This window comes from Pipistrellus hanaki, assembly GCF_964339955.1.
Source record: "Pipistrellus hanaki genome assembly, chromosome: 12".
NCBI lineage: Eukaryota > Metazoa > Chordata > Mammalia > Chiroptera > Vespertilionidae > Pipistrellus > Pipistrellus hanaki.
The window spans coordinates 55,578,978-55,596,045 of NC_140514.1; the positions used below are offsets into that span (position 1 = coordinate 55,578,978).

The 17,068-nt window shown below is 47.2% G+C and overlaps 1 protein-coding gene across 2 annotated transcripts in view; it reads left to right on the forward strand.

Moving 5' to 3' along the window:
* The first annotated feature begins 5,491 nt into the window (after positions 1–5,491).
* UXS1 (UDP-glucuronate decarboxylase 1) overlaps positions 5,492–17,068 on the forward strand; it is a 99,856-nt gene continuing 88,279 nt past the window's right edge. The window contains exon 1 of one of the 2 annotated variants that reach the window (XM_084900908.1): positions 5,492–5,682. In XM_084900908.1, the coding sequence (XP_084757034.1) occupies positions 5,589–5,682 (94 nt within the window). In that variant the 5' untranslated portion in view covers positions 5,492–5,588. The remainder of the gene's footprint in view (positions 5,683–17,068) is intronic. The other variant, XM_084900909.1, reaches the window with a different exon arrangement.

The window sequence follows — 17,068 nt, forward strand, 5'->3', positions numbered from 1 at the left end:
AAAAACCAATGGAAAAAATGTCCTTGGGTGAGGAATAAAAAAGAAAAAAATGATTTTGAAACAAAGTCTAGAAAAAAGAAATAAAGAAAACCATCCTATATAATAAAACCCTAATATGCAAACTGACCTAACAGCTGAACGACTTGTGGAATGACTGGTCGCTATGATGTGCACCAGTGGGGCAGACACCCAATGTAGGAGCATCTGCCCCCAATAGGGAGGCGATTTGTGGTGGTGGGGATGGGCTGGCCAGTGGGCAGCACGAGGCTGCCAGCCAAGTTGGGTGCCAGCAGGGGGCCCACTGATCACCTCACCTGCTGGTTGCCCCACAATGGCCCTGATCACCAGCCAGGCCTAGGGACCCTACCCTATATGTTGGGAACAGTTTCTTAGATTTAAAAATTAAAACCTGGAAAGGCTATTCTAACACTGAAAAAACAGGATGATGCAGTGGTGACATGCATAGACTCTGGCTTACACATTTTGTAACTGTGTGACAAAGCCAATAACTTAACTTCTCTCTGCTTCAGTTTTTCCACCCATAAGATGGGGAAAATTGTACTATTGCCTCAGAAGGATCATGCTATGTGCTACTTTTTATAATCAGGGCAAAAAAAAAAAAAAAAAATGTAACTGCCTATACAACAGTAAGATGCCTTTCACCTGTATGAAAAGTAAGGTTACTGGTGCATACAGCATTGAGGACTGAGAGAGGGATGTCCGACTGCTGGTTTAGGCCCGACATCCCCTAAGGATCCTGGATTGCAAGAGGATGCAGGCCAGGCTGAGGAATTTGCCCTCCCCTACGCGCCCCCCCCCCCCCCCATACACAAATTTCATGAACCAGACCTCTAGTCACAAAATAATAAAGGGCTCAATACAAGATGAAAATACAATTTTAAATAGCTATGTGCCCAACATAGGAGCACCTAACTATATAAAGCAAATATTAATAAACATAATAAACATAAAGGAAGAAATGGACAGTTTTACAATAATAAGAGGGACTTTAATACACCAGTTGCATCAATGAATAGGTCATCTAAACAGAATCAATAAGAAAAAAATGGTCTGAAACATCACATTATATCAGATCAACTTAATAGATACAGAACATTTCATTTAAAAACTTCAGAATACACATTATTTTCAAGTACATATAGAACACTCTTCCAGACTTATCACACATTAGCCATAAAACAAGTCTCAATAAATTCAAGCAGACTGAAATCTTATCAAGCATATTTTCTAATCACAACTGTATGAAACAAGAAAACCACAAGAAGAAAACTGGAAAAAACAAATACATGGAGACTAAATAACATGCTACTAAACAACTAATGAATCAAAGAGGAAATAAAAAATACCTTGAAGCAATTAAAATGAAAACACAACTTTCCAAAGCCTATGGCTTGTAGCAAAATCAGTTCTAATATTGATGTTCATAGCTATACATGTCTACCTCAAGGAAAAAAAAAAAGAAAAAAAAAAAAAGAATCCAGAATAAACAACATAACTTTATGCATGAAGAAACTAGAAAGAGAAGAACAAACAAAACCCAAAGTAAGTAGGAGGCAGAAAATAATATAGATCAGAGTAAAAATGAACAAAATAGAGACTTAAAAAACAAGTAAGAAATCAGTAAAACTAGGAGTTGCTTCAATGAAAGGATAAACAAAATTCATAATCCTTTAGCCAGACTCATCAAAAAAATAAAGGAAAAGATCCCAAATAAATAAAATCATAAATGAAAGAGAACTTACCACCAACATTACAGTAATCCTATCTAATAAAAGAGTAATATGCAAATTGCCCATACCTCCCCTATACCCACAAGCCATGCCCACAAGCCAATCAGGAGCAAATATGCAAATAAACCCAATCATGATGGCTGAGGCCAGGGAGAGCAGGAGGGAGGCTTGTGTTTCCCCAGCGATGGAGGAAGCCAAGCTTTCTGCCTTCCCTTGCTGGCCCAGGCCTCTGCTTAAGGCTACGAAGTTTCAATTATAGAAGGTAAATAAATACCAACAGAAATGGCTGTGGCCAAGGAGTGAGCAGAAGGCTTGCTCTGCTCCAGGCTACAAAGTTTCAATTATAGAAGATAAATAAATCCCAGATACCAGGGCCTCTGCTTGGGTCACTGGGGGGGAAGTAGAGGGGATGTGGCCGGCCTGCAAACCACCACAGGACCCTGGCCCAGGCCTAATCCGGGCCCCAAGGGAACCCGCACCCTGATCCAGGACACCCTTCAGGGCAAAGCAGCTGGCCCCCACCCATTCACTAGGCCTCTATCCTATCTAATAAAAGAGTAATATGCAGATTGACCATCACTCCAACATACAAGATGGCTAACACAAAGATCCTCCCCCATGTGGACACAAGATGGCCACCACAAGATGGCCAGCAGGGGAAGGCAGTTGGGAGGGACCAGGCCTACAAGGGAGGGCAGTTGGGGGCTATCAGGCCAGCAGGGAAGGGCAGTTAGGGGTGACCAGGCCAGTGGAGGCGGGAAGTTGGGGGCAACTAGGCTGGCAGGGTAGCAGTCTGGCATCAATCAGGCTGGCAGGGGAGTGGTTAGGGAGTGATCAGGCTGGCAGGCAGAAGCAGTTAGGGGCAATCAGGAAGGCAGGCAAGCGAGCAGTTGGGAGCCAGCAGTCCTGGATTGAGAGAGGGGCATCTGACTGCCTGTTTAGATCCGATCCCACTGGGAAGGGCCTAAATGTGCAGTTGGACATCCTTCAAGGGATCCCAGATTAGAGAGGGTGCAGGCTGGGCTGAGGGACACCCTCCCCCCTCACGGTGCATGAATTTCGTGTACTGGGCCTCTAGTATAAAAGGTATTAGGAATACTATGATCAATTATATGCCAACAAATTGGACAACCTAGAAGAAATGGATGAATTTCTAGAAAGATACAACTGAACAAGGAAGAAACAAAAAAAGAAAATGTTTCAAAATTTTCTGTTGTTATGATTGCAATTTCTGTGAATATGCTAAACACCACTAAATTATACACTTCAAATAGGTAAATTTTGTAGTATGTGAATTATATATCAGTAAATTTGTTTTTAAAAATAATTGGAGCACATACACGTGCGTGTGCATGCGTGCATGCGCACGCACGCGCTCGTGCACACACACACACACACAACTTGGAATAGACATGTAATGTTAGCACCATAGCAGCACAGTTTTTAAATCCAAACCTCCTAAATTAAAATACCTAATATATCTAAATGAGAAATTCCTAGAAAACATTTACAACAAAACTAGGGAACAATGTATCCTTATGACCTTCAAAATAGAAACAGATAGGGATAAGCCAGCAATAGCCAGAAAATATACATGGGATTCTCAGTATCTGTGTAGGAGAAAACAGAGGAAGTCCCATGAGCATGCATGCTCAGAGTGGCCTTGAACATCTGGTGTACTCTGAATAGGGCCTTCACACTTTAATTAGCTTTGAGAATCCGGCGTACTATAGTCAGGGCCCCACAGCTGTTTCAAAATTAAATAAGATCCATGTGAAAGCATTCCACATAACAGGTCCTGGCATACAGTAGAAGTTTAATAAATGCTCATTTTCTACTTTTCTTAGGCTTTTTACAATATAGAAAAGGAGTCATATCATGATTCATTTTTTAATGACCTCAACTATCAAGAACAGTGCCTTGTGACTAGAAATTGCTGGGAAGTGTTGGAGAGAATAAAGTAGACAGCAAGGTCAGGGTGGAGTGGATGAGAGTCCAGAACCTGAGGAGGAGGAGGGGTGGGCTGGTTGAAAGAAGAGAAAAGAAAGGAACAGCAAGGGTGAACTGGCCTTAGCCCACAGTTTCCCTGATGAGCCTGGAGGGCCTCCTTGGCCCAGCCTTTCCCTCCTGCGTTCTCACAGCCACAGGTGAACAATTACTATTGCTAACTCCGTAATTCTGGCTTTGGTTGAACTGAAAATCAGGGTCTTGGGCCACCGACAGTTTTGTAGGTGGCAATAATGACAGCAGCAATATTCCCAACTGCAGCAGCTGATGGCATTTCCATATACTTGTTCCAGTGGGGCAGGAGGAGTTGGCAACAGTGTGTGGTGGCAAGAAAACACTTATCTAGGAATGCTGGGTTTGAAGGAGTTTTGTACAGAAATAACATGTATTTCACAATTTCTGGCCTTCTTGAATTACTAGATACCTAATATGCTTGGAATCTGCTTACCGCTTCAATCTGACATTTTAAATAAAGTTCAAGGGCACTAGGTTGTTAAGTTTAGCAAAGGGGTCTGGAGCTCAGAGGCCAGCGACATTGCTGGCTTTGGTTATTCCCTGTGGCTGAAGAGCAGCATATCTAGTGAGCAGCTCCCCAATATTTTCTTGGGGGTTTCTCTTGACAACAGAGATCTGTGGGTACCATCTTTTCTCTCTTATGGGACCAGTGTTTCTGTGGCTCTGATAATGGTATCTATATCCCTTGACACACCTCCGTGCTTGAAGTGGGACTCCAATAAGTGCTTATCAAAAAAATAAATTCAGGTCCCACATATGCAATCACTCCACCACCATAATGCACCCCCTAACTATGTTAAAATATACACATTTAACAAATTGGGATGAAATACACACAGGGTGACATGCCAGCGTTGTTTTTCTTTAGGCAAATTCAGCGTGATTTATCCTTTCCCTGGTTTGTCCTAATTACACCACTAACATTACTTTTTTTAAAATAAGATTTCTATTGATTTCAGAGAGGAAGGGAGATGGAGAGATGGAAACATCAATGAGAGGGAATAATTGATGGACTGCCTCCAGCACGCCCTCCCCCTGGAGATTAAACCCATAACCCTCGCATGTGCCCTAGTCAGGAATCGAACCTGGGACCCTTCAGTTGACACTATCCACTGAGCCAAACCAGCTAGGGCTAGCATTACTTTTTTTTTTTTTTTTTTTTTTTTAAATAATTATAATAAACGTTTTATTTTTTAAAAGACATCCAGTTGATCATAGCACAGAAAAATGCACGGGGTTTTGACTTCAGCAATGTTTTAGAGATTAATAATTTTCTCTGCTGTTACTGTAACTAAAAAAACCAACAAAACAGCCCAGAGAACTGGTCAACTTTTTTAGGGAAAGCCTTCAAAGAACTTCAAAAAGACACGGCCAAATTTAGCACAAATATTTCTTTTCATCGCAACTTTTGACTGCCCACCGCGCCTCCAGGTGGGTTGGGTTCGGAAACCTAGCAACAGCGGCGCCGCCCTCAGACTGGAGACAGACCTCTCCTTCCCCGCGCCAGCCGCGGCTCCGGGAAACACGCCTGCGGGCGCATGCGCGCGCCCGCCCCGCCCAGCTACATTCTTCGAAGGCCCAGGCGGAGCTGCCTCAGTGCGCCTGCGGGGAGAGGCGCGGCGGGGAGGGAGGCGGGGCGGGGGCGGGAGGGGGCGGAGCCACGCACGCGCAGTGGTTCTTCCAGGAGGAAACCCGGTGCGCGGAGGCGGGGCCTCGTGGGCGGCCGGGGGCGGGGCTCCCTGGGCCGCTGCTGCCGCGGCGCATTGTGCAGCAGGCGCCCCCGCGGCAGGGCCCTGGACCGGCGGGCTCCCGGGGATGGTGAGCAAGACGCTCCTGCGCCTCGTGTCTGCGGTCAACCGCCGGAGGATGAAGCTGTTGCTGGGCGTCGCGCTGCTCGCCTACGTCGCCTGTGAGTGAGCGCCGGCGCCGGCGGGAAGCCTCATTCATTCCTGGGCGCCCGGCGGCGGGCGAGGGTCGGCGGGCTGTCTGCAGCCCCGGGGTGGCCCTGCAGCCGGGTCCCCCTCTCTGGGGGCCTGCCTTCCTGCTCCCACCCCTTTCCAGGGGCTTCGGACTCTCGCTCTTTACACTTTTGTGGCAAAGCAGCCGGCCAACTTGGGCGAAGACCCTCGACTGGTTAGGCCCGGCGCGGAGAGCGGGCGGCCCGGCGCGGAGGCCCTTGTCCCGGAGGGCAGTGGCCGGGGCCCCGCGCGGCCGCCCTCCGTGGCCAGCCCCGCGCACCCGGCCCCAGCCACTGCCCCTGATTCCCGCTCCCCGACGGCGGGACTGCTGCACACGCCGCCCCAGGGGCCGCCGCGATACCGGAGCGCGCCGCGCCGGACACCCTGGGGACACGCGCCGCAGTGCCGTGCTGTTAAGTCGGATACAAATACTGTTGACATTGGCATAGACCCGCTGCCACTGTTTGCTCCACAGGAAAATTACTCAGCATTTACCTGTGGGGAGCCAGCGTTGCGGGCCCGCCGGCCAGGGCAGCTCCCCGGCGTGCGGGCGCGCGGTCCCGGGCGCGGCGCTGGGCTCCCGGGCCGCCCTGGCCCAGCGGGCAGGCGCTTCCTTGTGTGCGGTTCTCGTGCTGTCATCACTCAAGGTCGCACCGAGACAGGGCAGGCGTTGATCCCTGTGTCTTCTTAGAGACTGAAACCGTTTTTCGTTTTTGTTTTTTAACTTAAGATCAGTTCAGTGGGAACATATTTTAATCGTTGCTATTAGTTCTTTATCAAATACCGAAAGTGGGCCAGAAATGCCGCCCAGTGTGAGTTCTGTTTGAATCCTGGCCACCAGAGACACTGAAATGAAACCACCTGCTAACTAGTCTCCAAGCTCTGGTTCCGGAGGTGAGAAGGGACTCCAGAAAGTGACGTAGGTGGAGCACTGGGAAGACCCAGCCTGTCTAGTGGAGCCCAGCTCGGCGGGAGGTGGGGCTGAGGACTCGCCCGCAAGGGCTTCTGGTTGCTAGGCAAGGAGGGTGTTAGGTGTAGCAGTTTTCCAGGGAGGAAGTGTGTGGACAGTTTTAAGAAAGCTAAGACCCAAGGGAAAGACCACTTAAAGTTGCATAATTGTTGTTTTGACAACAATAATAACACCAAAATTTGCTTAGGGCTTACCTTGTGTGTACAGGCATGAGTTTCTCTCGTTGTCTCATTTAATTATTTCAACAGCACTGGGAAGTAGGTACCTAATTACATCCATTTTAGAAGTGAGGAAAGTAAGGTCAAGATAAATTAGGAAAATTTATGGATGGTCACACAGACGATAAGCTGTGGAGAGTCAAGTTTTGAACCTAGAAAGGCCAGGGAGCTGGGGCCTAGAGCCGCTCTTCCACAGGCTCCTGTTGATTATGGGGGTTTCCAAAGTTAGACAGTGGGGTTTAGAATTAATAGGGCAGGGGATCCAGGAGAGGCATGGAAAGGTGCCCACCATTCATTCAACCAGGGAATCCTACCAGCTCCTTCCTGTGCTTGGTGCCAAGGGTCACTAGGAGGGCAGAGCACCCAGGCTTTGCAGGCATGGAGGCTAGGGCAGTGGGTCGCAGACCCCAGTGTGCATCTGAGTGGTTGGGAAGGTTTGCAAAACACTAGTTGCTGCCTCCTTCCTCAAGTTCCTGATTCTGTAGGTCTGGGGTGTGGACTGAAAATTTGCATATCTAATAGTTTCACTGGGAAGCCCTGGCTGTGGTTTGGGGACCCACTGAGAACTACTGGCCTAGTAGGTGAGATGGCCATAAATTAGATATAAACTGGTAGAAGAAAAGGAATGCGTAAGAGTTTATGACAGAGACTTTTGAGTTAGAGCAGTGGTCAGCAAACTCATTAGTCAACAGATCCAAATATCAGCAGTACGACGATTGACATTTCTTTGGAGAGCCACATTTTTAAACTTAAACTTCTCCTAATGCCACTTCTTCAAAATAGACTTGCCCAGGCCGTGGTATTTTGTGGAAGAGCCACACTCAAGGGGCCAAAGAGCTGCATGCGCCCCCTCAGTGTGGCAAACTGCAAAGAGCCACAGTTTGCGGACCGCGTTAGAGCAACCAACGGTGTTTGTTTCACTGAGGAATTGAGGCTTGAGCTGAGAGTTGAAGGATATGCAGGGATGAATAGGAAGGTGAAGAAGGAAATGTGTGCAGAAGGAACAGCATGTGCAGAGGTCCTGTGGCAGCCAAGAGCAGGGCGTGTCTGGGAATGTAAAGCAGGGTAGTGGCTTTGGCGTGGGAAAATGAAGTATAGCGATGAGGCTGTCCCTCCAGATGGGCCTGAGCAGGAAGCCTGGGAGAGGCCTGGGCCGGCTTAGGAAGTGGGCGGATTTAGCTGTGAGGGGTTAAGACAAGGGCGGAGCCAGTGGTACTAAAGAGCTGGGATGGTGTGGCTGAGACACTTTGCAGGAAGAGTATCACAGAGCTCCTGATAGTGTTGAAGGACACTGAAAATGTCTTAACAGTGACTTCTGTGATTTTTAGTGTCTACTTTTTCTTATTAATAATTTTACCAGCCCAATATGAGTAAAATCTCACCTGTGTTGACAAAACTGTCCATACTCCCAAATTACTCACATTGTTGTCCCTGTTAGCCAGCTCCCTTCTAGACGTGCTCTCCCTGTTCCTCTCTCAGGTTCTGCTCATCTTTCTCACTCCACCTCTTCTGGCTTTTGCTCCCGTTTCCTCAGTCCTTAGTGCCTCCTGGGGCCCAGGCTCCCTTCTCGCTACCACATCACCCCCTGCCATGCTCAGGGTGGTGAGCATATGCCCACTTGATTGCACTTGGCATTCTTTTCCAGGCCTGTGTTTTCTCACCAGCCCTTGAGGACAGGGATTGTGTGGTACACGTTTCAGCCCTTGTGGCATTTAGATCGGTGCTAGCAGGTCATCGGAAGCCTCTGAGGCGTGACTGTTTGAAAATCCGGTCCACCTATGAGGTAGCTCCCTTGGCAGAGACTCGGCTCTAGTTACTGTTTTTTCTTCCTTTTTTAAAACATGCTCATAGTTTAAAAAGTCAAATAGCCTCTATAGGCGTTAGGCAAAACAGAGTTCCCTGCCACTACTTTCCCCTCCGCAGAGGCGAGCACTTGGCTTCTAGCTGATTATGTTGGTATTTCTCTTTGTGCCATGGAATGCTCTGCCTGTTGAGTTTTCATTTGTAGATATTTATTACCCCGTGACTTTCTTGTTTGAAAGGTGATTGTTTACCTTCTTTTTCTGTGCTCCCATGCTCATTACCCCCTCACCCCCTTCCCCATGTAGGTGTGGTGGGATTTCGGGAGATCAACATTTAACATTCATGTGTGTGACTGGAAGCCATTCATAGTGAGTCATGCTGTACTTTTTGCTTTCCTTGGAGCTAAAGGGTTTTTTTTTTGTTTGTTTTTTTAAATTACTTTGCTTTTGAGGTGCTACTGCTGCTTCAACTCCAAACGCTTTGCTGGTGGCTGGTGTCTTCCTGCAGGATGCTCAGAAGCAGCAGGGCCTCTTCCTGAAGAAGGGCCCAGCCTTCAGACTGCTCTGCCCATCACACACTTCCTGTCTCCTGACTTCCTTTTCCTGATGTCTCACTTTCTTCATAGATATGCTCAGGAGGAGCTTTTGGAGACTTAATTCTAGAAAAGGGTTCCTTCAGGATTTTACAGGCATTGTTCCATTCCTTTTTGGGCTTCTCGTGTGGACGAGGAGGGTCAGGCCAGTCCCTTTCTGGGATTTGCATGCTTTTCTGGAGGATTGCAGGACCTTTTTGCCCGTCACCGCATGTGTCCAGATCTCTGACCCTGGCCTTCCCTCGCTCCTGGAGTTTGGTGGCCTCATGTGATCACCGTGCCCCGGGCTGGGTGGTGCCCGCTTCACTTCTGGGCCAGCAGTTGGGAAGGCAGGTTCTCCAAGTGTTCCAGGTGTCGTGCTCATGTGCAGAGCCCTGGCTCTGAGTGTGAATCTACCCGAAGAACCCCTCTGTTGTTCCGAGCCTCAGGGTCCTGGGCTGGTTGTCCAGCCGCCGGGCAGAGCCAGCCCTGACGGACCGCGGTGGTCTCCTTGCGCACAGGGTGCTGGTACTTGGAGCAGTCTAGAAACCCCAATTCTTCAGTTCTGGAAGTTTTCTCGAATTACTCTGGTTATTTCCTTCCCTCCATTTTATCGTTCTCGGATGTTATTGTGCTGATGCAGAATTGACTAATCTAGTCCTTTCTAAATTTACAATTTTCTCCTTTTTAAATAAGTTTTGTTCTGTTTTTAAAAAATTTCCTTCTTTGTATTCTAACTCTTCTAGTGATTTAAAATTTTTGCTATCATCTCTCACTTATAAGAGTTCTTTTATGTTGTCTGAATATTTTAAAAAATTAAATGTCTTTGTTTTCTCTTAGTTTTTTGTTTTTTTTTTAAACTTATCTTTGTGGTTGTATTCTTTTTGTTCAGTTTTCTTCTCACTGAAGAGTTTCTTTCTCCCAGTCCCTTTAAAAAATATATATATTTTATTGATTTTTTACAGAGAGAAGAGAGAGGGATAGAGTGTTAGAAACACCGATGAGAGAGAATCATTGATCAGCTGCCTCTTGCACACTCCCTTCTGGGGATGAGCCCACAACCAAGGTACATGCCCTTGACCAGAATCGAACCCAGGACCTTGAGTCCGCAGGCTGATGCTCTATCCACTGAGCCAAACCGGTTTCGGCCGCTTCTCCCTTTCTTGTTCCAGGCTCTCCTCAGCTTTCTGGTTCCCCGAGGCGTCTGCTAGCGTCTGAGCCGAGGACTCGGGCGGACGGGGAGCCCTGAGCTGCCCCCGGACTGTAAGCTGTGTCACTGGAACTGGCAGAGCCTCACAGCCTGAGTACCGTGGGCTGTCCTCTGAGCTGTGGTGACCAGGCTCTCCGGCCCTGCGGACAGGGAGGCCGGCTGCCTGCGGTGGGAGCCCTGTCCCCAGCCTTAGACCTCCTGTCCCCCCTTTCCTGAGACGGAAATGCCTACCTTCTGCCGAAGCAGTCATGCTGCAGTTTAGACAGGTTTGAACGTAAATTTTCAGTCTTAGCTGCATTGTCACCCCACGTCCACGTGCACCAGGCATGATCGTTCTCAACTCTTTCAAAGCAGCGATTCTCAACCTTCTCCCTCCCGTGGCACGTGTAAACTGGCTACTGAAATTCTGCGGCACACCAACAAATAACATGTTTTGCAGATCTGATGGGGAAAAGGGTATAATTTTGATTCATTTCATTGGACAGCTCTTTTGACATTTTTTTATTTGACATTGTAAGGGAAAAGAGGTCAATGTCCTCCGACTAAACAGTCAGATATTACATGATTTAAGAAGTCTGTGGCACACGAGTTGACTATCGCTGGTCTAAGTTATAACTTGGCCTTTCCCACTACCGGTCTCTCGTTCTCTTTATTCCTCTGCCTTCAGCGATCCTCTTCCATCCCCCAGCAACATTTTATTCCCCTCTTCCTGTCCACATCGATTTATACCTTAAACAACAAGAATAAAAGCTAAGTTTATTTTCTGACATTAACTGGAGTTTAGGAGTTTTATCTTTTTTTCCCATCTTTACATCTTGGAAACTGGAGTTGTGATACCTAGCAATATTCATCTAATTTATAGTGTATCATGGATTGGGTTGTAATGACACTGTATTTATGATACCTTTCTATTATTCTACACATGTCCCTGTTATTCCACTGAAATTTTCAGAAAAGACACAAAATTAAGCCCTGAAAACCATATAAAAGCATGACTTATGTGTGTTAGCTTTGCATTTATGGTAATGCAAACTCCTCTGAGTTGGGACTTTCATTGGAGTAGTTTTGCCATCTAATCAGTCACTCCTAAATTCACTCAGCAAACAGTTACTGGCTTGCTGCCAGGGAGGAGCCTCGGCGAGTGAGACACCTGCTGCCAGCAGCCTCCAGGAGGAAGGGAAGGACAGGCCGATTGCAGTGTGGCTGGTGTTTCCCCTCAGCCAGCCTCACTGAGCCTGTCCTTCCTCCCCGCCTCCTCGGGATCTGGGAGGGCACCAATCAATTTACACCCCGACTTTTTTTTGTTAATCCTCACCTGAGGATATTTTTCCATGGAGTTTTTTAGGGAGAGTGGAAGGGAGGGGGAGAGACACACAGAGAGAAACATCGATGTGAGAGGGACACATGGATTGGTTGCCTCCTGCACATGTACCAGTTCGAGTCTGCAACTGAGATATGTGCCCTTGACCGGAATCGAAGCTGAGACCCTTCATTCCATGGGCTGTTGCTCTATTCACTGAGCCAAACCACCTAGGACCCTCCCCCCTTTTTAAAAAATTAAAAAAAAAAAAAAAAAATCCTCATCCAAGGATATTTTCATTGATTTTCAGAGAGAGTGGAAAGAAGAGGGGAGGGGGAGAGACAGAAACAGTGATGTGAGAGAGACACCAGGTATGTGCCCTTGACCAGAATTGAACCCACGACCCTTTGGTGCGCATGCCGGCATGCCTCTCCACTCCCCCACCCTTTCATTTAAGTCACTTGGGAATTTTAGCCTTTGAGCACTTACTTAACTAGTATCTTCAGATGCTTCAGGCTCATCTTGTTCTTTCCATGCCCCAAACCTGGGATACATCGTTTGTCCAAGGAGCCCTGATTTCCAGTGCAGAACGTGTTTAAAAATCAGGGTCTGAGTACTGGTGTGCCCTTTGCTACTGAGGGGTCATGGCTTCCAGCTCTTCAGAGGACAGAGCCAAGAAATGGAAATATTTTTCCAATCATGAGCTTATGCTGATACCCCCAATTTAAATCCTTAACACAACAAGTTTTTCCCTCCCCCCCCTCATTCTGTATTGCTATTTCCTCTCCCCCGCAATGAAAAGCTTCTGACAGCAATGAAAATTCAGCCTCATTTGCTCTTACTACCTACCATGCAGACAAAACCAGTTCAGAATTCCTAGTCAGTACCACTACCAACAGCAAACGTCAGGAAATTCAGGGTTTCTTTTTGTGTATAATGTACATACTATTTACACTGTCTTACCTATTTTTTTCTTTCCTGAGTCAGTATTTCCAGGAAAGCACCCATGTCTATGGGTAGCTGCAGATCACCTTTGTTCTGTTCTCCAGCTTATAATACTCCTGTGTGTGTGTGCACATGTGCGTATTTGCGTGTGCGTGCTGTGCATGTTTGTGTGTGTTTGTATGTGTTGCGCGAGCGTGCCCTGCAGGTGTGTGAGCAGCCTCCCTGGAAGGCATTGAAGTTCTTTGAAATGTCTTGCTATTACAAATAGTGCTGCAGTGCATTCACTCGTGCAGGTGCTGCCACCCACGGTGCAGTATGGCTGTTTCCTCCCAGCTGTCCACCAGTCTGTATGGGCCAAGGCCAGCATTTTCACCAGTCTGAGAAGTGGCATCTCCTTGCTTTACCATGCGTTTCTCTTACTGGTGATCCTTAAGCTCTTTTTCAGATGTTAAGTTTTTCTGAGAACTGTTCGTGTTTCTGCCCACTTTCTGATTGTGTTTTCCATCTTTCCCCCTTGTTTTCAAGAGTGCTGTATATATTGGGGATGTTAACTGCCCTTTGTGAAATAAATTGCAACTATTTGCTCTTGTCTGGTATGGTATACAGGGAAAATGTATTTGGTCTTTGTCCCCTATTCCTGGCCCAGAGTTTTTAAAACCTTGGGATTTCCTGAGTGATAGGAGTGGCTTTGCTACTCATATGAACCCTCTGTCAGTCCTACATGAGTTTTTGCCAGTGAAGTGACGTAGAGTGGGGCCCCTGGATGGCCCCAGGATGGGCTGATCACAAGGAAGACCAACCTGAGCTTGAGACAGTGGCCGCTTCCAGCCCCACCCCCTACCCCTGGAGCGGATTGGATGGAGTCGGAGCGCTGTGAAAACTCCCCAACAGAGGTCTGTTGAGCTTCCCAGTTGGTGAACATGCAGCGGGGCTGTGAGGCTGGCGCACCTGGGAGGGTGTTACCGGTGTTAGGGTTCTTGGATTCCCCAAGTCGAAATGGAGAGGAAACCCCAGAGAACCTTCGCGGCAGCGTTGTTAGGCTTGTGCGTGAACACGGAGGCAGCACGGAGGAAAGGTCCTCTGAACTGGCTTGGGGCTGGCTCTGCTCGGCTGCTTTTCTAAGCCGGGGACAAACTGGGCTTGCACAAAAAGGCAGGCTTTTTGAAAAAGAGGCTTGTGGAATTTTCCTTCTCAGGCTTGTGACATTCTTTTCCAGCTGCCTGGTAACTACCTTCAAATCTGTTCTGTTGGGAAGGTAGAATAGTGGTCAAACCCTGATAGACTGAGCATGTGGGTCAGTGGTTTAAGCCAGTGGTCGGCAAACTGTAGCTCGCGAATCACATGTGACTAATGAGTTTGCCGACCACTGGTTTAAGCAGTTAGGAGGCGAGAAAATCAGCTACCTCTGTGTTTTCCAGTGGGGATTGGAGGAGTGGTGGCGTTTTTGCTGTCAGCTTCTCCCAAGTTCCTTCTGATCTCCTGGTTTTAACTTGGCCTCCTGGCCACCTGGTATTTTCCATTTTTGGGCCCAAGTTCCTGTGCTGTCTTCAGGGCATGGGAGCCCCAGTCCCTTCCCCATACGGTGCCCTGTGCATCCCTTCCTTTTGGCTGTTCCCGACCTGTATCCTTTACAATATGCCAGTGTCTTAATAAACGTTTCCTGAGTTATGTGAGGAGGGAGTCTGGAAACCCCTGATGGATAGCTGATCTGTCAGAAGTGTAGGTAGCCCCTGGGACTTAGGATTGGGGTCAGAAGTGGGAGCAGTCTTATAGGGCTGGGCTCTTAACCTGTGGGGGCTGATGCTAACTCTAGGCTGTAGGTGTCTAACTGGATTGAATTATTGGACACCCAGTTGGTGTCTAGAAAGTTGGGAAAGTGGTTGTTAGTGTGAAAAAGCTCACATATTTGGTGTCGGAAGTATTGTGAGAATAGAAACAGATTTTAGGACTGGGGAATTTTTATTTTCAACAGCTTTACTATTCCTGTGTAGTTTTTAAGAAACGGATCAAGGTATTTAATGAGAGAAATGAGACCAGGGACTGTGAAGGAGTGCAGAGGCCCTCAGATCTGGGAGTTGGTATTCAGGGGGTGGATAGGGGTTGGACAGTGGAGGTGAAGGCCAGGGTGTTAGCATGAGCATAGGCACAGAGGTGACAGGGAGCAAGGAGCAGGATCATTTGGGTCCTTAAAGGTAGAACTTGAAGACTGACTGACATAAACATGATTCACTGAGGAGTAATAAACTCTGATGAGAAGGACTTTGGATAAGTCGTCTAACTTTATGTTTTTGCTTATAAAATGGAAATCCCATGTTCTCTTACCTTGTATGTAGCAATAGTTAAAAGAAAATACTATCAGACATTAAAATAATTTATTTAAATAGGCCATAGCTTCAGTTGATGAGCCACCTGGGAAGAAAGGTGACTCCAGGTGTGGGTGTCACAGAGTGACCTGCGAGCAGGCACTGTTCTCAGGCCGGGAGGGCAGTAGGAGTGGGTGCTTTTCAACTGCAAACTGCAACATTAACCCCAAAGTCGTATTTATTTTTAAAACGTTTTTGCTTTGCCTTTTGCACGAATTTTTATATGTACATATTTTTCCCCATATTGTTTTTAATCATAATGTCCTACTTTCCCCCCCAAAAGCTAATGTAACTTTGCATGTTATGTCCTACCTTCACATTCTGGGTGTGGCTCGTGGTAGCTTCTCCCTGTACTGAGAAGCTGTGGTGAGGAGCCTGGATTCACTTACTCTTCTTAGCTAGGCGGGTGTTGTTGTTTTTGTTGTTTTACCCCCCCCCCCCCTCCCGCTTGCCTTAGGCATTCTAAAGACAGACTCATCCACCAGTATCAGCCTGGGTGGACCGGGCCATGGAAGGAGCCGGAAAGGAAGTGTTTGCAGTGGAGCTGCTGCTGTCAGTGGTTTCCAGCAGGTTCGTGGACGGCAGCAGCAGATGCTTGTTAGGCCTGCTCTGAGCTGGGGCCTGCGGCCTCTGCTCACCAGGGTGGCGGTGTGCCTGTGTCTGCACCGAGGTCTGAGATGGGGTGGGAAGCCGCTGCTTCCACCACGGGCAGCAGCCCTCCTTGATGCTGGAAAGCTTGCGAACGGGTTTCCTCTTTGTTGCTCTTTTTCTTTCACAAATTTGTTCTTTTCATCAGAAAACTAGGAGATGCGTTCATTTCTATGACAGAAAATATTGCCACATTTCCTTATGTTGAGTCTTTACATGTTGAAGTGGAAAAATGCAAAAGAACTAATTAATAATGTAGCAACTGTTTCTACTCTATCAGGCCAGGCATCTGTTGCTATTTGTGAAATTGCATGGGGAGGAGGGAAAGGGAGAAAGGAGAGTCTTCCTCCTGTCATTTGTATTTGTCTCTAGGAATTTGAAGACTCAGAGTGCGTTTTATGTTCTGAATCTCAAGAGGTCTCTGGCATTTTTTAAAAATGCATTTTTTTTTAATTGATTTGAGAGAGGAAGAGAGAGAGAGAGATAGAAACTTCAATGATGAGAGAGAATCATCAGTTGGCTGCCTTCTGCATGCCCTGTACTGGGGATTGAGCCCACAACCTGGTCAATGTGCCCTTGACCAGAACTGAACCTGGGACCTTCAGTCTGCAGGCTGACGCTGAGCTAAACCGGCTAGGGCTGGCATTTTTCTTTCTATCTCTTTTGACTCATGTCTCCAAATCTGATGATGTTCAGTATTTCAGGTTAAGAGCCTTTGGAATGCTTACTTAAATTGTAATGCTGTGCAGTAGAATCTTGAGAATGTCTTTGAGTGGAACCTGTTCACAGATTCACTGTTGTCCTGCTGGGAGGAGGCAGCTGTACTGAGAAGCTGTGGTGAGGAGCCTGGATTCACTTTTTCTTCTTAGCTAGGGGGGTGTTGTTGTTTTTGTTGTTTTACTCCCCCCCCCCCCCCCCCCCCCGCTTGCCTTGCCTTAGGCATTCTAAAGACAGACTCATCCACCAGTATCAGCCCGAGTTGACGGACAGAGGTATTTTTAAAAAATATATTTTATTGATTTTTCACAGAGAGGAAGGGAGAGGGATAGAGAGCTAGAAACATCGATGAGAGAGAAGTATTGATCAGCTGCCTCCTGCACACTCCCCACTGGGGATGCGCCCACAACCAAGGTACATGCCCTTGACCAGAATCGAACCTGGGACCTTTCAGTCCGCAGGTTGATGTTCTATCCACTGAGCCAAACCTGTTTCGGCTAGTTAAATATTATTATTATTTTTATTATATTTATTGATTGTTTATAGAGAGGAAGAGAGAGGGATAGAGAGTTAGAAACATTGATGAGAGAGA